This window comes from Hypanus sabinus, chromosome 7 (genome assembly GCF_030144855.1).
Source record: "Hypanus sabinus isolate sHypSab1 chromosome 7, sHypSab1.hap1, whole genome shotgun sequence".
NCBI lineage: Eukaryota > Metazoa > Chordata > Chondrichthyes > Myliobatiformes > Dasyatidae > Hypanus > Hypanus sabinus.
This window is the reverse complement of record NC_082712.1, coordinates 161,043,941-161,061,696: the sequence shown is the minus strand read 5'-3', so window position 1 is coordinate 161,061,696 and position 17,756 is coordinate 161,043,941. Positions and strand designations below refer to the sequence as shown.

The 17,756-nt window shown below is 39.0% G+C and overlaps 1 protein-coding gene across 7 annotated transcripts in view; it reads left to right on the top strand.

Annotated features, from left to right (window-relative positions):
• Positions 1 to 17,756, top strand: part of LOC132397356 (growth arrest-specific protein 2) — a 167,963-nt gene that overhangs the window by 84,241 nt on the left and 65,966 nt on the right. For all 7 annotated transcript variants that reach the window (XM_059976024.1, XM_059976020.1, XM_059976022.1 and 4 more), the window contains one exon: positions 1,881 to 1,944. In XM_059976024.1, coding sequence (XP_059832007.1) covers positions 1,881 to 1,944 — 64 coding nt within the window. The remainder of the gene's footprint in view (positions 1 to 1,880; positions 1,945 to 17,756) is intronic.

The window sequence follows — 17,756 nt, the reverse complement described above, 5'->3', positions numbered from 1 at the left end:
AACTGCTCACTCTCTCCACTTCTGATCACTCTATGAGGATTGGTATGTGTTCCTTCATCTTACCCTTCCTGAAGTCCATAATCAGCTCCTCTGTCTTACTGACATTGAGTGCTTGGTTGTTACTGCAACACCACACCACTAGTTGGTATAGCTCACTGCTGTATGCCCTCTTGTCTCCATCTGCGAATCTGCCAACAATGATTGTATCATCAACAAATTCATAGATGGTATTTGAGCTATGCCTAACCACACTACCAGAGTGAGTTGCTGTAAAAATTGAAAATCATTGAAGTTTACAGAAGAAAGTAATTTGACATATGCCTGTGCCAGAAAAAAAAACACATTCAGATTAATTATGCTGGCCTGATCTTGATCCACAGCTCTGGTGATTAGTGTTTCCAATGCTTGGTCAAGCACTTGTAAAAGCTGGTGAAGGCTACCTTCATTCCCCGCTAAGACTGCTAATTTTGGGCTCCATCATTCTGACTGATTTCTCTTCCTTATAATGCCTTTACCAATCCTGCAAATTAAATCTACCACTTTATTTGACTTCACTGTCAAGCTAGTATGTCATTTATTGCCCTATCTAGGCTATTTCTAATTTTATTCATCTCAAATCTTGTGTCAGAGGTAGGGAAATTATTGGAGAGAATTCCTTGGAACAGGCTTTGCTCCCATTTGGAAAAGCATGGACATGTGGGATAGTCTGCATGGCTTTGTGCAGCAGAAATCCTGACTCTGAAATTTGAGTTTTTCAATGAGTTGGTGAAAATGACTGATGAGATTAGGACAAAAGGTATTGCAGGTGTGGACTTTAGTACAACTTTCGACATCTTTTAGTACATCTTTCATACTAGGCAGGTCCAGAAGATTAAATCACATTGATTTTACAACAAGCTGGTAAATTATATACAAAATTGGCTTCGTCATAGAAAAGGGTATCAGAATCAGGTTCACCATCACTGTCTTATATGATGTAAAATTTGTTTTGTGGCAGCAGTACATTGCAAAGACATAAAATTACTCTAAATTACAAAATAAATTGTGCAAGATATGGTAGTGTTCATGGGCTCATAGGCCTTTCAGAAATCTGAAGACTGAAGGGAAATTTTTTTTCCTGAATCATTGTCATCAGAATCCTGTACCTCCTGTTTGATGATAGTTATGAGAAGAGGATATATACTGGATGATGATAGTCTTTCTTAATATATTAAAATATAAGATTATCTTTATAGTCTCTGTCAATTGTACATCAAAACGTATGTTATTTGCATCATCATTTGAGATATGCTGGGGGTAGTCCACATGTTGCCATGCTTTCAACACCAACAAAGCACCCACAACTCACAAGCCCTAACAATACGTTTTTGAAATCTGTCATCTCCAATCTTGACTTCTATGAAATTTATTCATAACTATAATTTGGCTCAATAAAAAAAAATAAAAATTGGCTTATCTCAGCAGTTATGTCATCATAGGAAATCCTTTACCATGGAAATCTGGCCCTTTGTTCTAATTGTACCTCAGTTGCATGATCTTAAAGGAGCATTTATATTGACAATGTATATTATTAATTCTGTTAACTTTGATACATATGAGAAAATAGATTAAATACAACATTTTTATAAATTCATTTAAAGTGTAAATTGAAAATATACAACCCACAAGAGAGAAAATACAATGAATTTAATAAACAGCAAAGCTTCTAGCCACAAATTTCAAATAAATGGCAAAAACATGATTCTCTCAAAAGAATGAAATACCAGAAGACATTAAATGAAATATTTAATAATTAACTGAAGGATGTATATCTTTCATAAAGTGCTTCAATTAATACCTGTTATGAAATCATAACTGTTCTTCATGTCCTGTGTTTACAGTACTTCATAAGCAGCCCAGAGAAGTGTGCCTGTGCTTGCTGGAACTGGGGAGAATAGCTTCCAGGTAAAATTAAAATTTTCTGCTTGCTTTAGATCTAAATATGGATTATATTCATGTTATCAACTAGGTAAGTTAATACTTTTTGTCAGCATCTACCAAAGTACAGTAAATAGTAAAAAGAAATGTGATGCTCAAGATTGTTTTCTGCAACATCTTGTGGGCATTTTAAATAGGAGTTCATTGTGCAGTGATGTGGCTCAGTTACTATGAGAGTCACAGGAAGTTATCACAAGGAAGTAAAATGGAAGGGATTATTTTCTTGCAGCAGATTCGGAAAACATTTCCCAAAATACAAAAACAGTTACTATCCCTAAGCAGTAAGGCTGATGAACACCTCAAACAATCCACCCCTTCACATCGCCCACCACCACTACTTCATTATTTCCTGTCAGTCACTACATATACAGTCACTTGTTGAACATACAATTAAGCTATATATATAAACTATCTGACGTATTTCTATTTGTTGTGTTTTTTATATTTGTGTTCTTTATTTTATGATTTTTTTGTACTGCATTAAATCTGGAATAACAATTAATTTGTTCTCCTTTACACTTGTGTTCTGGAAATGACATTTGCTTGCATCATATGCAGGATGCTCTCTTCAGTTACCTGATGAGGTTACTGTAGCCTTTGGCCGGGGGCAGATGTATTCAGGTGCTGCACAACCTTCTTAGAGTGTTTCTACCCTTAACCACTACACTCTCCAGCTGGTAGGTCAGTAGTGGTGGCCAAGTTACTGCCCATCTGCTCCCGACTTCCAGCACAACTCCTCTCGCCAGCTCCATATCCAGCAAGAGGATCTTTCTGCTTCCTCCCCCATCCTGCAAGCTGCTTGGTTCTTTCTCTTTTTATCAAGGGCCAGCACAGACAGCAGCCTCAATGCTGACCTTGATGGGAACCCTCTACAGCCGACCTCTATGGGGAATAGCCACATCTGCTATCCTTTGTCCCTGCACCCCTGGACTTAAGGACTGGTACTTCAGGGCCTTCCTCTCATGGTCCTCCTTGCATCCTTCCTCTCATGCTACTGTGAGCTCCACCAGGATGATTATTTTGCCTTCAGTGGACCACAGTACGATGTCTGGTCAAAGTGTGGATTGCACAACCTCTGGGAACTGCAGCTTCCTCCCCACGTCGACCCTCATCTCCCACGATTTGGCAATTTGCAGCAGATTGGATTTAGGCCTCGTTGATATGACTGGCATGATCCTCTCCTTGATGAAAATTACTTCCCTGTTTGCCTCTCTGCCGACTGGTCTCTTTTTACACCTCTCTTGCTCCAATGTGTCAGCAAGGGAGAGCTGCACCTTGTCGTGGTGCCAGCTATACCATCCTTGTGTGAAAGCTATTTTGTATCCTGACAGTGTGTGTGTGGCAGTGAACCTTGCTGACCACAAAGCTTGCAGTTAGGGTCCTCTCCCAGCCCTCATGTATGCAGCTGTGATGATGTAGGGTGACCGTCATACATGGACTGCAGAAGAAAAGAAATGCGGAAGGGCTCCAACCTCCAGAGCTCTGCTCAAGTGATCTTGCACGTATGAAGATCCCATTTTTTCCAGGTGCCCTGTGACCCAGCTCCACTGTGTTTCATCCTTGTGGTTCTGTACCTCTTTCTGGACCATATGCTGCCTATGGCCACTTACACTTGCACTCCCCTATTGTTGGAAATGTGAAGGGCTGAGGCCTTGTCGTCCCAGGCATGGATTGCTGATGATGTCTCTCAGTTGCAGAGAGCTCACTGCCTGGTCTATGACCCCACTTTCGCCTTGTTATGACTCCTACTTAATTTATTACCTCGTTGTTAGAGCCCCTCAGTGTTAACACAACTCTACACTTTGCCACCTTGAATTCCTCCTTCACCAATGACAACGGGAGCTGCAGCTCACCTGATCTTGGATCTTCAATTTCAGCCAGAAACTGTCCAACAGTTTAGAATTAATTCAGTAATGTATGCTCATTTGTTTAAATCTGCTGGGAAGTTTGCCCACTAGTTACTTGCTAAGAAAAGTTATCCAATTCTAATGTGCACTCTAAAAATAAACTGTGAAAAGTGAGTTCAATAATACCTTGCATATCTTTTATTCACTACTCAGCGGAGTTGCTCAGCATCTGGAGGAATTGTGATCTGTGTCACGTTAATCATCAACATGATATAAATACCGGATTTGTTCTTGAAACGACTTGATGGTTCAGATATTTAAATATTATTTATTAATTTTTTATAGCATTAGATCATTGAAGTCACAGTCAGAGGGCTTAAATTTAAGTTCCATCTTTATCTGGATTTTGAATTTAGGTGTTCCCTTTATGTAAATTTACTGCTATTTTTGCATGTACAAGATGTTATCATGATTTAAAACTGATCTGGTAACTTTAAAAGATATACTGTAAGCGACTAAAGTGGAAACATATTTGTCCACAGTTAGTTTTAAGTGATATGGGCATGACGGTGTTCATTGCCTCATTTTGAACTGTTGGCAACCCTTGTGATGATGGGGTTCCAACAAAGGGATGAGTTAAATTATTCACTACAGGACAGACATAGCGTACGTAACTACACTGCAAAAAAAAGTAAAATTATCAACAGATTGTTTAATACTATATATCTATCAGATAATTGTTAGATGGATTGCTTGCTAAACAAGCCTATGTTATATATGTGAATATTTGCATTTAAAGTTTTGAAGATATTTCAAATGAAGGTTCCTTATATTCTTTATATTTTGAAGTTGATTAAATCTTTTCTGAAACAGATTTGTAGCTAATAAGCATATAAAATTATATTATTAAAATAGATTATGAGAAATAGCAAACAAACAAAGAGCTTGCCTTTGTGACTCAAGTTTACATTGGATTAGAAAGTACTTTGGAATATATTCACAGGACATCAACTAAAACTTTGGCATTATAACACATTCTAAATAACTGCACAATTATCATCTGTTTGTAATTTTCGAAGAAAGGGACAAGTGTACATTAATGTCCTGGATTTCATGATTAGTGGAGTGCTGCCCATGTTCACTGTTAATTTATGGAAAAAGTTCCTTCTTTCCTAGTGCAATTTAGGTAGTAAAAATTTGCTAAGGAATTTAGAAATACACAACTTAAAGCATTAGTATTCCAACAATAAGGAAAAGATTGAGGGTGATACTTGTTGAGGGAAGGTCAGAAGTCAATATCCTGTTGTGAGTAGACTGCAACATATTGTGCTGCATAACAGAAGTCCCTCGAGTGGTGTTGCTCAGTGGGTTAAACTATTGCTGTAGCCATTGGCGTTCTGTGAGGAAAAAGATTATGTCATAGAGGATCTAGCAGTTACCCTTCCGTGAAATCTCACATAACTCTAAAGATAATGCTCCAGCCCATTTACAAGTACATAACAGTTACAGTTTTTTCTTCAAAAGCCAGCTTGTTCACACTTTAACAACCAGATTTAAAAAACAGTCCTTCACGATATTAACTTAATTTGCGAATTCATCAATCACAAATAATCGGGGGGGGGGGGGAGGGAGGCTGGGACAGAGATGTTAATTCAAATTATCTTAAACCATTCTTTGTCTATATCAGCTTTTAAAATAAACTTTTTAAAATCAGAATTAGTACTAATGAGAGACTTGCATGGGTTCAGAAGCCCAGGCACATTTTATTCCTCTGGTGGTCAGGCACATATTTTCTATTTATGTTTCATTTAGAGATACAACACGGAGTAGGCCCTTCTGGGTCTTTGAGTCACACTGTCCCAACAACTCCTAGTTCAACCCTAGCATAATCACAGGACAATTTACAGTGATCAATTAACTTAGCAACCGATACATCTTTGGACGTTGGAAGGAAACCCCAGAGAACCAGGAGAAAACCCACACATACAGACTCCTTCCAGATAATGTTAGAATTGAACTCCAAACTCTAACACTCCAAGCTGTAATAGTGTTGTGCAAACCGCAATCTGACTGTGGCACCCAAAGTTATTAGTTTCTTGGAACAGATATCAGGAGCTGAGTAATCCAATAATTCTGCTAATTCATATGTTTATGTGGTTATATTGCCTAACCTATACATGTTATGACATAACTTGAATGTGTGATGTAGTCATAACAGGCCTTACCCATAACATGCAAAATACTTTGCTGGTTGCTGAGACATGGCTTCTAACTAAGCCAGCTGACAAAGTGTCCTGTGAATGTTTGAGAGTCATAGTCATAGCATCATAGTGTTAAACAGTACAGGAACAGGCCCTTGAGCCTAACTCGGCCATACCAGACATGTTACCTCGTTGAACTTGTCCCTTTCCTCAAATTTTGTCCTATGTCCCTCTAAACCCTTCCTATCCATTAACCTCTCTAAATATTTTTAAAGGTTGTGATTTATCCACCTCTGCCACTTTCTATAAACTTGTTCCACATACCCCCAACCTTCTGTGTGGAAATTATTGCCCCTTTGATCCTTTTAAAATACTTTCCTTCTCACTGAACCTACACTTTCTAGTTTTAAACTCACTACCTTGGAAAAAAATCTGATACTGCCCACCTTATCTACGTTGCTCATTATTTTATAAGCCTTTATAGCTTCACCCCTCAGCTTCCTATGCTCCATAGGAAAAAGTTCCAGCCTATCCTTCTAGCCCAAACTCTTAAGTTCCAGTAATACCTTTGTAAATCTTTCCTGTATCTTTTCCAACTGAATGACATGCTTATAGTCAGGCAACCAGAACCATGCACATGATTCAAGTTTATTGTCATTTAACTATATACAGGTATACAACCAAACAATACATTTCTTCGGACCAGGGTGTAAAGACAGCAGTACATGTAACACATATAAAATGAACAATAACTTAGGAAAGTAAACAAATATGGTCTCATTAACATCTTGTATAGCTGTAACATAACTTCCAACTCTGCACCCAATGCTCTGAATAATGAAGGCAGGTGTGCCAAACACCTTCTTTACCACCCTGCCTACCTGTGTCTCCATTTTCAGGAATTGTGTTATCTGCACCTCTAAGTCCCTCTGTTCCTCACTGGTCCAGATCCCTTTGTAAACTTATGTACAATGTACTGTGTATGTTAATCAAAATGGCTTCTTTGTTTTGTTAAGAGTAGGAATGCTTCTTTGTATGGTAAGTGCTTTCTCTCGCAGTTGTTTAGCTTTAGACTTGCTGATATTGGGATTATATTCATTTGTTGACCAATGGGGAATGTTATTTTGTCTTGTGCGTCTGGGAGCGGGGGTTCCGCGGTCTTTTCAGGGGAGTCGGGAAGAAGACGCCGAGGAAGGTGGACGTGCGCTGCACTGCTCGGTCGACCACCCGGGTGGTCCCAGGTGCGAGGACGTGGAGGTCGGAGGAAAGTGATGAGGGGTTGAATGGTTCGATGGTTGAGCTCCAACGATGTGCAATAAACTGACTGAACTTTGATAAGTTGGCACCTTTTACTTTATTTTCTTTTCCTTCATATATATTGTATTGCATAGTACTCTTTTAGTTTTAGTAAAATCTTTAAAGTGTATTCCATAACGGTATCTGGTGTGAGTTTGATATGGTGTGTGTGTGCGCGCGGCATAACCTTGATTCCCACAGCACCTGCCTGTATGGGAGGTGGGGTTGGTGAGTGGCTGGATCTCCTTTTTCCCCAAGATATATACCAGCCTGTTGGGTAGGTGTTACACTGAGATAACCCTTATCATTGTCCACTTTGCAAACAATTTTGCAAACTTACCAACCACGTTATCAACAATATCATCCATACCAATAATAGAGACAACAAACTACAGTGGACCAAGCACCAAACCCTGTGTTACACCACTGGTCATGTCTCTCCAATCAGAAAGGCAACGCCCCCCCCCCCACCCCCATTACCACCCTCTGACTCCTTGTATCCTATTGACTAGCTCATCCTAGTTTTGGCATAAGGAAATATTCAACTACCTGAACATGAGAACATAAGGAATAGGAGCAGGAGTAGGCCATCCAACCCATCGAGCCTGCCCCGCCATTCAATTAGATTGTGACTGATCTTTCTGTAAACTCAGCTCAATCTACCTGCCTTTTCCCCATAACCCTTATTTCCCCTACTGTGTAAAAAATCTATCTAACTGTATCTTAAATATATTTAGTGAAGAAGCCTCGGCTGCTTCCCTGGAAAGAGAATTCCACAGATTGACAACACTCTGGGGAAAATCAGTTTCTCCTCATCTCCATCCTAAATCTTTTCCCCTGAATCTTGAGGCAATATCTCCTAGTTCAGGTCTCACGTACCAATGGAAACAACTTTCCTACTTCTATCTTATCTATCCCTTTCAAAATTTTGTATGTTTCTATAAGATCCCCTCTCATTCTTCTGAACTCCAGAGAGTTTAGTCCCAGGTGACTCAAACTCTCCTCATAGGTTAACCCCTTCACCCCTGGAATCAACCTGGTGAACCTCCTCTGCACTGCCTGCAAAGCCAGTGTATCCTTCCTCAAGTATGGAGACCAGAACTGCTCACAGTACTCCAGGTGCAGCCTCACCAACACCCTGTATAGTTGCAGCATGACCTCCCTGCTCTTGAATTCAATCCCTCTAGCAATAAAGGCCAACATTCTGTTTGCCTTCTTAATATCTTGTTGTACCTGGAAGCCAACTTTTTGTGATTCATGCACAAGCACTCCCAAGTCCCTCTGCACAACAGCATGCTGCCATCCTTCACCATTTAAATAGAAATCTGCTCTTATATTATTCCTTCCAAAGTGGATGATCTTGCATTTACCAATGTTGTATTCCATCTGCCGAACCTTGGCCCACTAACTTAACCTATCTATATCCCTCTGCAGACTCTCCACATCCTCTGTACACTTTGCTTTTCCACTCAGTTTCGTGTGATCAGCAAATTTTACTATGCTACACTGAGTCCCCTCTTCCAAATCATCAAAGTAAATGGTAAACAGCTGCGGGCCCAGCACCGACCCCTGCGGCACCCCACTCACCACTGACTGCCAACTGGAGTTTAACACAATTATACCAGCTATCTGCCTTCTATTGGTTAGCCAAAACACTTCCTCCGACTCCATGCATCCATATCTTGTTTATAAGTCTCTTGTGTGGCAGCTTATCGAACGCCTTCTGGAAATCCAAGTTTACGACATCCATCTGTTCCCATCTATCCACTGCACTCATGATGTCCTCAAAGAACTCCAGTAAATTTGTCAAACAGGACCTTCCCTTTTTGAATCCATGCTGCATCTGTCTAATGCAACCACTCTTTTCTAAATGTTTCTCTATGTCTTACTTAATGACAGTTTCAAGCATTTTCCTGACTACAGATGTGCTACCTGGCCTATAGTTGCCTGTCTTTTGCCTACATCCTTTTTTAAAAAGTGGCGTGACATTTGCTGTCTTCCAATCTGCCAGAACCTGCCCAGAGTCCAGAGAATTCTGGTAAATGATAACCAACCCGTCTACTATAACCTCTGCCAATTCCCTCAGCACCCTGGGATGCATCCCATCAGGACCAGGGGACTTATCTACCTTCAGGCCCTCTAGTTTGCTCATCACTATCTCTTTAGTGACAATGATTTTATTGAGGTCCTCTTATTTCGTTCATAACATCATTCTTTGGCATATTAGACATGTCCTCCACTGTGAAGACCAACACAAAATAGTCATTCAATGCCTCAGCCATTTCCTTGTCACCCAATACCAATTTCCTCTTCTCATCTTCCAAGGGACCTGCATTGACTTTAGCCACCCTCTTCTGCATTATATATTTATAAAAACTTTTGCTATCTGTTTTTATATTTTGCACTAATTTACTTTCATACTCTATCATCCCTTTCCTTATTTCTTGTTTAGTTGTTCTTTGTTGCTTTTTAAAGTTTTCTCAATCCTCCAGTCTCCCACTACTCTTTGCGACTTTGTACACATGAGCTTTTAATTTGATACTATTTTTTATTTCCTTAGTTATCCAAGGCTGGCTGTCCCTGCACTTACAGTCCTTACTTTTGATTGGAATAAACTTTTATTGAGCACTGAAAAATCTCTTTGAAAGTATTCCACTGTTCCTCAATTGTTCTACCAAATAGCCTGTGCTCCCAATCCACATTAGCCAACTCCTCCCTCATCCTGTTTTAGTCTCCTTTATTCAAGCATAATACACCAGTTTTAGATCCAACTATTTCATCCTCCATCTGTATGCAAAATTCAATCATACTTTGATCACTCTTTATAAAAGGATCCCTGACTACAAGATTGTTAACCTTAGCTGTTTCATTGCACAGGATTAGATCTAAGATAGCATTTTCCCTTGTAGGTTCACTTACATGCTGCTGAAGAAAGCAATCACGGATGCATTCAATGAAGTCCTCCTCAAGTCTTCCTTGACCAACCTGATTCACCCAATCTATGTGGAAGTTAAAATCCCCCATGACAACTGCCGTTCCGTTCTTATAAGCTTCAGTTATTTCTTTGTTAATTGCCTCTGCCACTGCAATATTTTTATTAGGTGGTCTGTAGACAACTCCCACCAGTGATTTTTTTTCCCTTTCATCATATCAACTTTGCACTACAACTTTGAGGGATCTATGGATCTATCTAAGATCCCTCTGTTTCTCCTCACTACTAAGAATCCTTTCATTAATTCTGTACTGTGCCTTCAAGTTCAACCTTCCAAAGTGTTTCATTTCAGTTTTTTTTAGAATAAACTCCATCTACCACTTCTCAACCCAGTTCCGCATCTTATGAATGTGCTGTAGTAACCCACGAGAACCTTCTACACTACCCACAATACATTTAATGTTTGTATCATCTTCAACCTTGCTAACACACCTGTCCACTCCCTCATTCAAGTCATTTATAAAAATCATGAAGAGCAGGGCTCCTAGAACAGATCTTTGCAGAACACCACTAGTCACTGATTTCCAAGCAAAATACACTCCATCTGCTATCACCCATTGCCTTCGATGGGCCAGCCAATTCTGAATCTACACAGCCAAGTTTCCCTGAATCCTTCTCTATTGATTTTCTGAATGTGCCTACCATGGCTATCTTTATCAATTGTCTTACTAAACTCCACATACACCACATTTGTTGCTCGACCTTGATCAATTCACTTGTCACTTCCTCAAAGAATTCAATCAGGCTTGTGGGCATATCCTACCTTTCACTATCCCTAATTAGACTGCTTCTCCAAATTCTCATAAATGGTGTGTTGGATTTGCTTGTTTTGAATATTCCTAGCATTTCCTGGCTTTATCTCAGGTTTCCATCAAAATTAGTTTTTCCCCATTTCAACAAATTCATGAAATTGGTTATTATTTGTATGTAAAGTAAACTGTGGTTATAAATTTACATTTTATTTATTTAAAATTTTGTGGTACAAGTGTAAGTTGGGAAAGAAATATTTCATTGGACTAGATGGATAGAATATTACAATTCTAACTTAAATTTGAATTTAAATCCAGTCTAGTTAGAATGGAATTTTTTTGGTAATTTATTAGCTATCTAAGTCCAGACATTCTTCTCACAAAAAATTACCATTCACTTAAGACCTGAGAAACTGGAGTAAACCATGCAGCCGCTTTAGCCTGCACCGTTATCAAATAATCTGGCAAAGAGATACCTCAACTTTATTTACCCAGCTTCTAATTCCTGATTTTATTCTTGCCTACTAAAAATATATCAAGCTCTGTATTGGAAAAAAAAACGTCCCTGCTTCAATTTAACTGGCCAGGCTGTAATTTTAAGATTCTACTCTCTGCACTCAGTGGACATTTTATTAGGTACACCTGTATACCTGCTCATTAATACAAATAATCTAATCAACCAATCATGATTAGTCATTATTATTTTCATATTATTTTATTATTTTCAATCATTATTTTTATAAATGCATGAAAAGTGGTTGAGCAGTTCAATTGTTATTCAGAACAAACATCAGAATGGGGAGGAAATGTGATCCCAGTGACTTTGACTGTGGACTAAGTGTCAGTGACAGTCGGGGTGGCTTGAATATTTTAGAAACCTCCTGATCTTCTGGGATTTTCATACACAACAGGCTCTAGAGTTTATAGAGGATGGGGTGAAAAGCAAAAACATCCAGTAAGTAGCAGTTATGTGGGGAGAAACTGCCTTTTAATGAGAGAAGTCAGAGGAAAATGCCCAGAGTGGTTCAAGTTGTCAGGTTCCAGATGTTGCAACAGTGGTGTGTTGAAGAGCATCTATGAATGCACAACAGGTCGAACCTTGAAGCGGATGGGCTACAGCAGCAGAAGACCTCAAAAATACACTTAGTGGCTATTTTATTAGGTACAGGAGGTGCCTAATAAAGTGACCACTGAATGTAGTTTCAGCTTGCTCCATCAAAAGAAGTAGTTTCTATGTATTGTTTGCAGATATTCAATATTCAAAAATATATTATGTAGATTAACATTCAACCATTGAAACTCAGTGGACCATATGACAGGCTTCAGCAATCGGTCCTCATAACTTAATCTTTTTACCAAGAGTACCATTCTAATTAACATAAGTCTTGCTTTCTCTGAAACCAAGCCCTCTCCAAGCACTTTGTTATCCAAAAAAGGCACTGTATACTCTATGAAGAAAAGGCTAACATTGCATTTGGCTTAATGATTCATCTGCGCTTGAGCCTGCATATTTATTCAAAATGTGAGATCAATGTGCAAAGCTCAGCTAACAATTCTCCAATTAAATATGCTTTCACCTTCAGAACTTATCTGACCTTCTATTCATTGCATATCATCTAGTTTAAGGCACCAAGGTATATCATAGTGCACGATCAGAAGAACAATGTAAAATAAGTATTTAGATATAACTTTTAAGTATAAGTAGCAGCGGATTTTCTATTGCACAATAGTCAGGAGAGAAAGAAGATGGCATGCAAGGAAGTCACAGGGAAGTGTAAAAATAGTAGTCTTAACAATCATGGGGCTTTTATCTTCTTGAATATCAATTGAGATCACCTTAGTGTAAAAGCCTTGGAGGGGGACCAAATTATTATTGTGCATTTGCAAGGTCTTTTTGAGCTATTGATGTAGATAATTCTTCTAAAGAAGAGGTAGTACTAGATCAAATCTTTGGAAATGTAGTTGAAGGAAGGAATATCAGTGGGAGAGCATTTTTGACACAGAAACCTTAACTATAGGTCTTAAAGATTGTTGTAGAGAAAGACAAACTTCAGTTGCTTTCTCTGGAACAGCAGGGGCTGAGGGGAGGACTGACAGAGTTTTATAAGATAATGAGCGGCATAGAGTGGACAGACATTATCTTTTTCTTAGAGTTGAAATGCTTAATACCACAGGGCATGCATTTAAGATGAGAGCAGATAATTTCAAAGGAGATGTGAGGGGCAAGTTTTTTACCTAGAGAGTGGTGGGTGCCTGGAATGCATAGCCCAGGGAGGTGGTAGTTGCCCTATATTCTAGGCACTTTTAGATATGCACATGAATGCAAGGAAAGTAGAAGGACATGCACATTATATTGGCATTTGTTACTAATTTAATTAGTTTGGCACAGTTTTGTTACTGTGTTCTATGAGAACACAGTACTCATATACTATTCTGTGTTCTATACTCTTCTGTGTTCTATGAGAAAGATGGATTAGAAATGTGTTCCTTCCTGAATTGAAGGAAGGTTAATGTCAACATGATATGAGAGGACTTGCTGAAAGTGAATTAGAAGCAACTACTTGTTGGAATAGCATTCAAAATGAGAGTTCAGGGCCAACATGTTCCCACCATGGTGAAAGGTAAAGAATAGCAAGGAATACTGGATGTTGGATTATTGAGAACAGGATAAAGGAAGAGATAGGTGAGAACTGAAACAGGAGATACCTTAGAGGAGTATGGAAAATGTAGGGTTGTACTAGGAAAAAGTAATTAGGAGGGCAAAGAATGTGCATGATATAATACTGGGGTGGGGAATTAAAATTTTAGAAGCACATTAAAGGAAGGAAGATAACCAATGAGAGAATGGAACCAATTTTAAAACAAACTGGCTCTCTGAGTGAAGCTGGAGCATGTAATTGAAGTTTAAATTAAGGCAGGAACACAGAAAGTCAGGCAGCTTCTATGGCAAGGAATGAACGGTTGCTGTTTTGGACTGTGTCACTTGATCAGGACTGGAAAGGAAGGAGTAAGAACCCAAAATAAGAAGATAGGGGGTGGGGAGTGAAGAAGTACAAGCTGGCAGATGATAAGTGAACAGATACAAAATGCTGGAGGAACTCAGCAGGTCAGGCAGTATCTGTGGAGAGGAATAAAGAGACAAAATTTTGAGCTGAGACCCTTTTCAATCTACTTATAGAATCCTGATTAATGGTTTTAGCCTGAAGCATTGACTCTTTATTCCCTCTTTGTTCCCCTCCTTAGATGCCTAATCTGCTGAGTTCCTCCAGCATTTCGTGTGTTTTTCTGGATTTCCAGCATCTGCAGAATCTCTTGTGTAGATGATAGGTGAAACCTCGCTTCACCTATCCACCTTCCCCCTCACCTAGTTTTACCTCTTCATCTGCCAGGGTCCAACATGTTACAATGTAGACAGCATTTTCTGCAGGCTTGTCAGAAGCTCCTGTTCAGGTGTAAACAGTATCTGAAGCAGTACTATACTTGAAAGTGGATGATAACAACAGACAGCATTATAAAGTGATGTACTGGAAAAAAAAATACACCAATGTAGTGAAAAAAGCATATGTGAAGTTAGAAATTGAACGTTTGAGGCTGATTGAATCCGCTCAAATTTGCCTACCGGTGTAACAGTGGATCCCATCTCATCGGCTCTCCACTCAACCCCGGAACATCCGGACAACAAAGGTGCACACATCAGAATGCTCTTTATCAACTGCAGCTCAGCATTCAATACCATCGTCTCTTCAAAACTAATCAACAAGCTTCAAGGTCTTAGCCTCAATACCCCCCTGTACAATTGGAACCTCGATTTCCTTACTTGCTGATCCCAGTCAGTTTGGATTGGCAATAACATCTCCACTATAATCTCCATCAGCACAGGTGCAACACAAGGGTGTGTGCTTAGCCCCCTGCTCTACTCACCTTACACTTATGACTGTGTGCCATATTTACATTTGCTGATGATGCCATTATTGTAGCCCAAATCAAAGGTGGTGACAAATCAGCATATAGGAGGAAGATTGAAAACCTGGCTGAGCAAAAATCTCTTAATCACTGTCAGCAAGACCAAGGAGCTGATTGTTGACTTTGGGAGGAGGAAACCAAAAGTCCATGAGCCAGTCTTCATTGGAGGATCAGAGGTGGAGAGGGTTATGATTTCAGAAGATGTCCTGGGCGCAGCATGTAAGTGCAATTATGAAGAAAGCATGGGAGCACCTCTACTTTCTTAGGAGTTTGTGAAGATTCAGCATGACATCTAAAATGTTGGAAAAATGTCAATAGATGTGTGGTAGAGAGTATATTGACTAGCTGCTTCACATCCTGGTATGGAAACACCAATGCCCTTGAATGGAAAATCCTACAAAAAATAGTGGATACGCCTAGTCCATCCCCACCATTGAGCACATCTACACAGAGTGTTGTTGTAAGAAAGCAGCATCCATCATCAGGGACCCCCACCACCCAAGCCATGCTTTCTTCTTGCTGCTATCATCAGGAAGAAGATACTGGAGCCTCAGGACTCATACCACCAGGATCAGGGACAGTTATTACCCATCATCCATCAGACTCTTGAACCAAAGGGGATAGTTTCACTTGTCCTGTTGCTGAACTGTTCCTACAATCTATGAACTCACTTTCAAGGAATCTTCATTTTATGTGTTCGATATTTATTGCTTATTTATTATAATTCTTTCCTTTTGTATTTGCACAGTTTGTTATCATTGCACACTGGTTGAACACCAAGTTGGTGCAGTCTTTCATTAGTTCTATTATGGTTATTATTCTATTATGGATTTATTGAGTGTGCCTGTAAGAAAATGAATCTCAGAATTGTTTATGGTGGCATATATATACTTAGATAATAAATTTACTTTGAACTTCGATTTGTATGTTCAGTAATTGTGCACAAGGATATTGAGATGATAATGAATATCTGAAGAATTTCTTTCAGTATATTTTTGAGCTGCAAATAAATCATAGGTAAGACCCCGTTGATTTTGGTGTCTCATGGAACTCCTGATTGTGCCACAGTCCCTTTTCCCCCCTCCTGTCCACCCCTCAACCTTTTTCTGCTGCCAAAGCCACACTTCTTACTTGTAGTATATCCAGTTACATGATTCAGCTCTTCAAACTGCAAGCCTTTGTAAAAATGCAGATTTTTCTGAAAAATTTCCAGGCCTATGGATTGCAAACCCACAGTCTATCTAGACAGTGAAGATGCTTTTATCCAATGCAAATACAGTGATTCTAGTTAATTGTGGCAGCTACTTATTTGTGAGAACTCAAAGAACAAAAACTAATTGAGAAAATAGCCAGGATTCCCTTTGTTTATTTGTGACACTATGCTGCTTAATTGGGGCAGGAGACTGTTGCCGAACAATTTCTAATTACTTAGCCGTTAGACACAACGTCATGCTTCAAGTGAACAGTTTTTAAATAACATCAGTTGCACCAAAACACAGCGATTTTTGTTACTGATAGTTGTCAAGTAAAAAGCAGTAATACAATTCAGTGCTGTTTTGCTTACTGCAGTTTCAAACATTCAGGCCCGGAGATGCAGAAATGGCCATTATTGAAAATGAAACAATTTCACTACTTCAGCAGGTTTGGAGCTATGGAGAACTTGAGGTTATCAACAATCATGTTGAATGTTACAATGAAAATGAAGATTTGGAGGATATAATTGTTGACAAAATTGTATGAAGGCAGCCCATTATCTCAGCTAGGTGTCTGCACTGATTTTGTTCATTTACAGTCAAAATAATGTGACACAGATGAATTTCTCTGTTGATAATTAGTAGAATCTAATACATAATTTTATGGTACTGCAGTAATATTGGTAGTGTTCTAATTTGTTCAGTATTTCTTTTAAATACATAATCTGTTACTCAGCTTGTCTTTTTTATACCTTTTTAACAGTTTTAATGAAACTTCAGCTAATTGGGGCAGCTACTTAACTGGCCCAAAATGTGCTGGTCCAGATGCATCCCAATTAACCGGAATCCACTCTAGTGTGTTCCTCCAGATAAGAGGTGGAGGATAAGGATGTTCATTTCCCATTCTTTTTGAAAAGGTTGTCTTTTGCTGATGTCAGTATCCAGTAAAAGAAAAACTAGAGCAGGTATTCATCTCTTCTGTTTATAGCAATATGAATTGTCATTTCATAGACAAAACTTAGACACCTTGAATTATTCTGTTGCGATGCTCTATGGCTACTTGTATATTAATGAAAATGAATCCTTCTCAATCTGCGTACTTTACCATTGATGTTGGGTTCCATGCTTGCTGTCATTAAGGTGTTGGTATTGTATGTAATCCAGTCAGCTGTCCCCTTTCAAACCGATCCTCTTTGGTAAACAAAGTGGTCGTGAATTGCTTGATATAAAGGTGTTTAGTTTTTTGATACTTCAAGTGAATATGTCCATCATTAGGCTGAAAGACACCAATAAAGTAATAGTTAGCTGTGTTCTGATTTCAAAATAAATGTGCATTGTTGTTTCTGTATTGGCTGTAGTTTGCAAGTGAGGAGCCAAAAAAACGATCTTTCCCACTGCTGATGCATCAACAGAAAAGGTAGTTGATTGAAAGCATGTCCTGGTTGAGCCTATACTATGTATTGATAATTCTCAATTTATAAACATTAGATTTAGGAATCTTCACAATACACATTAACCTTTGGGGAATATATCCTTGA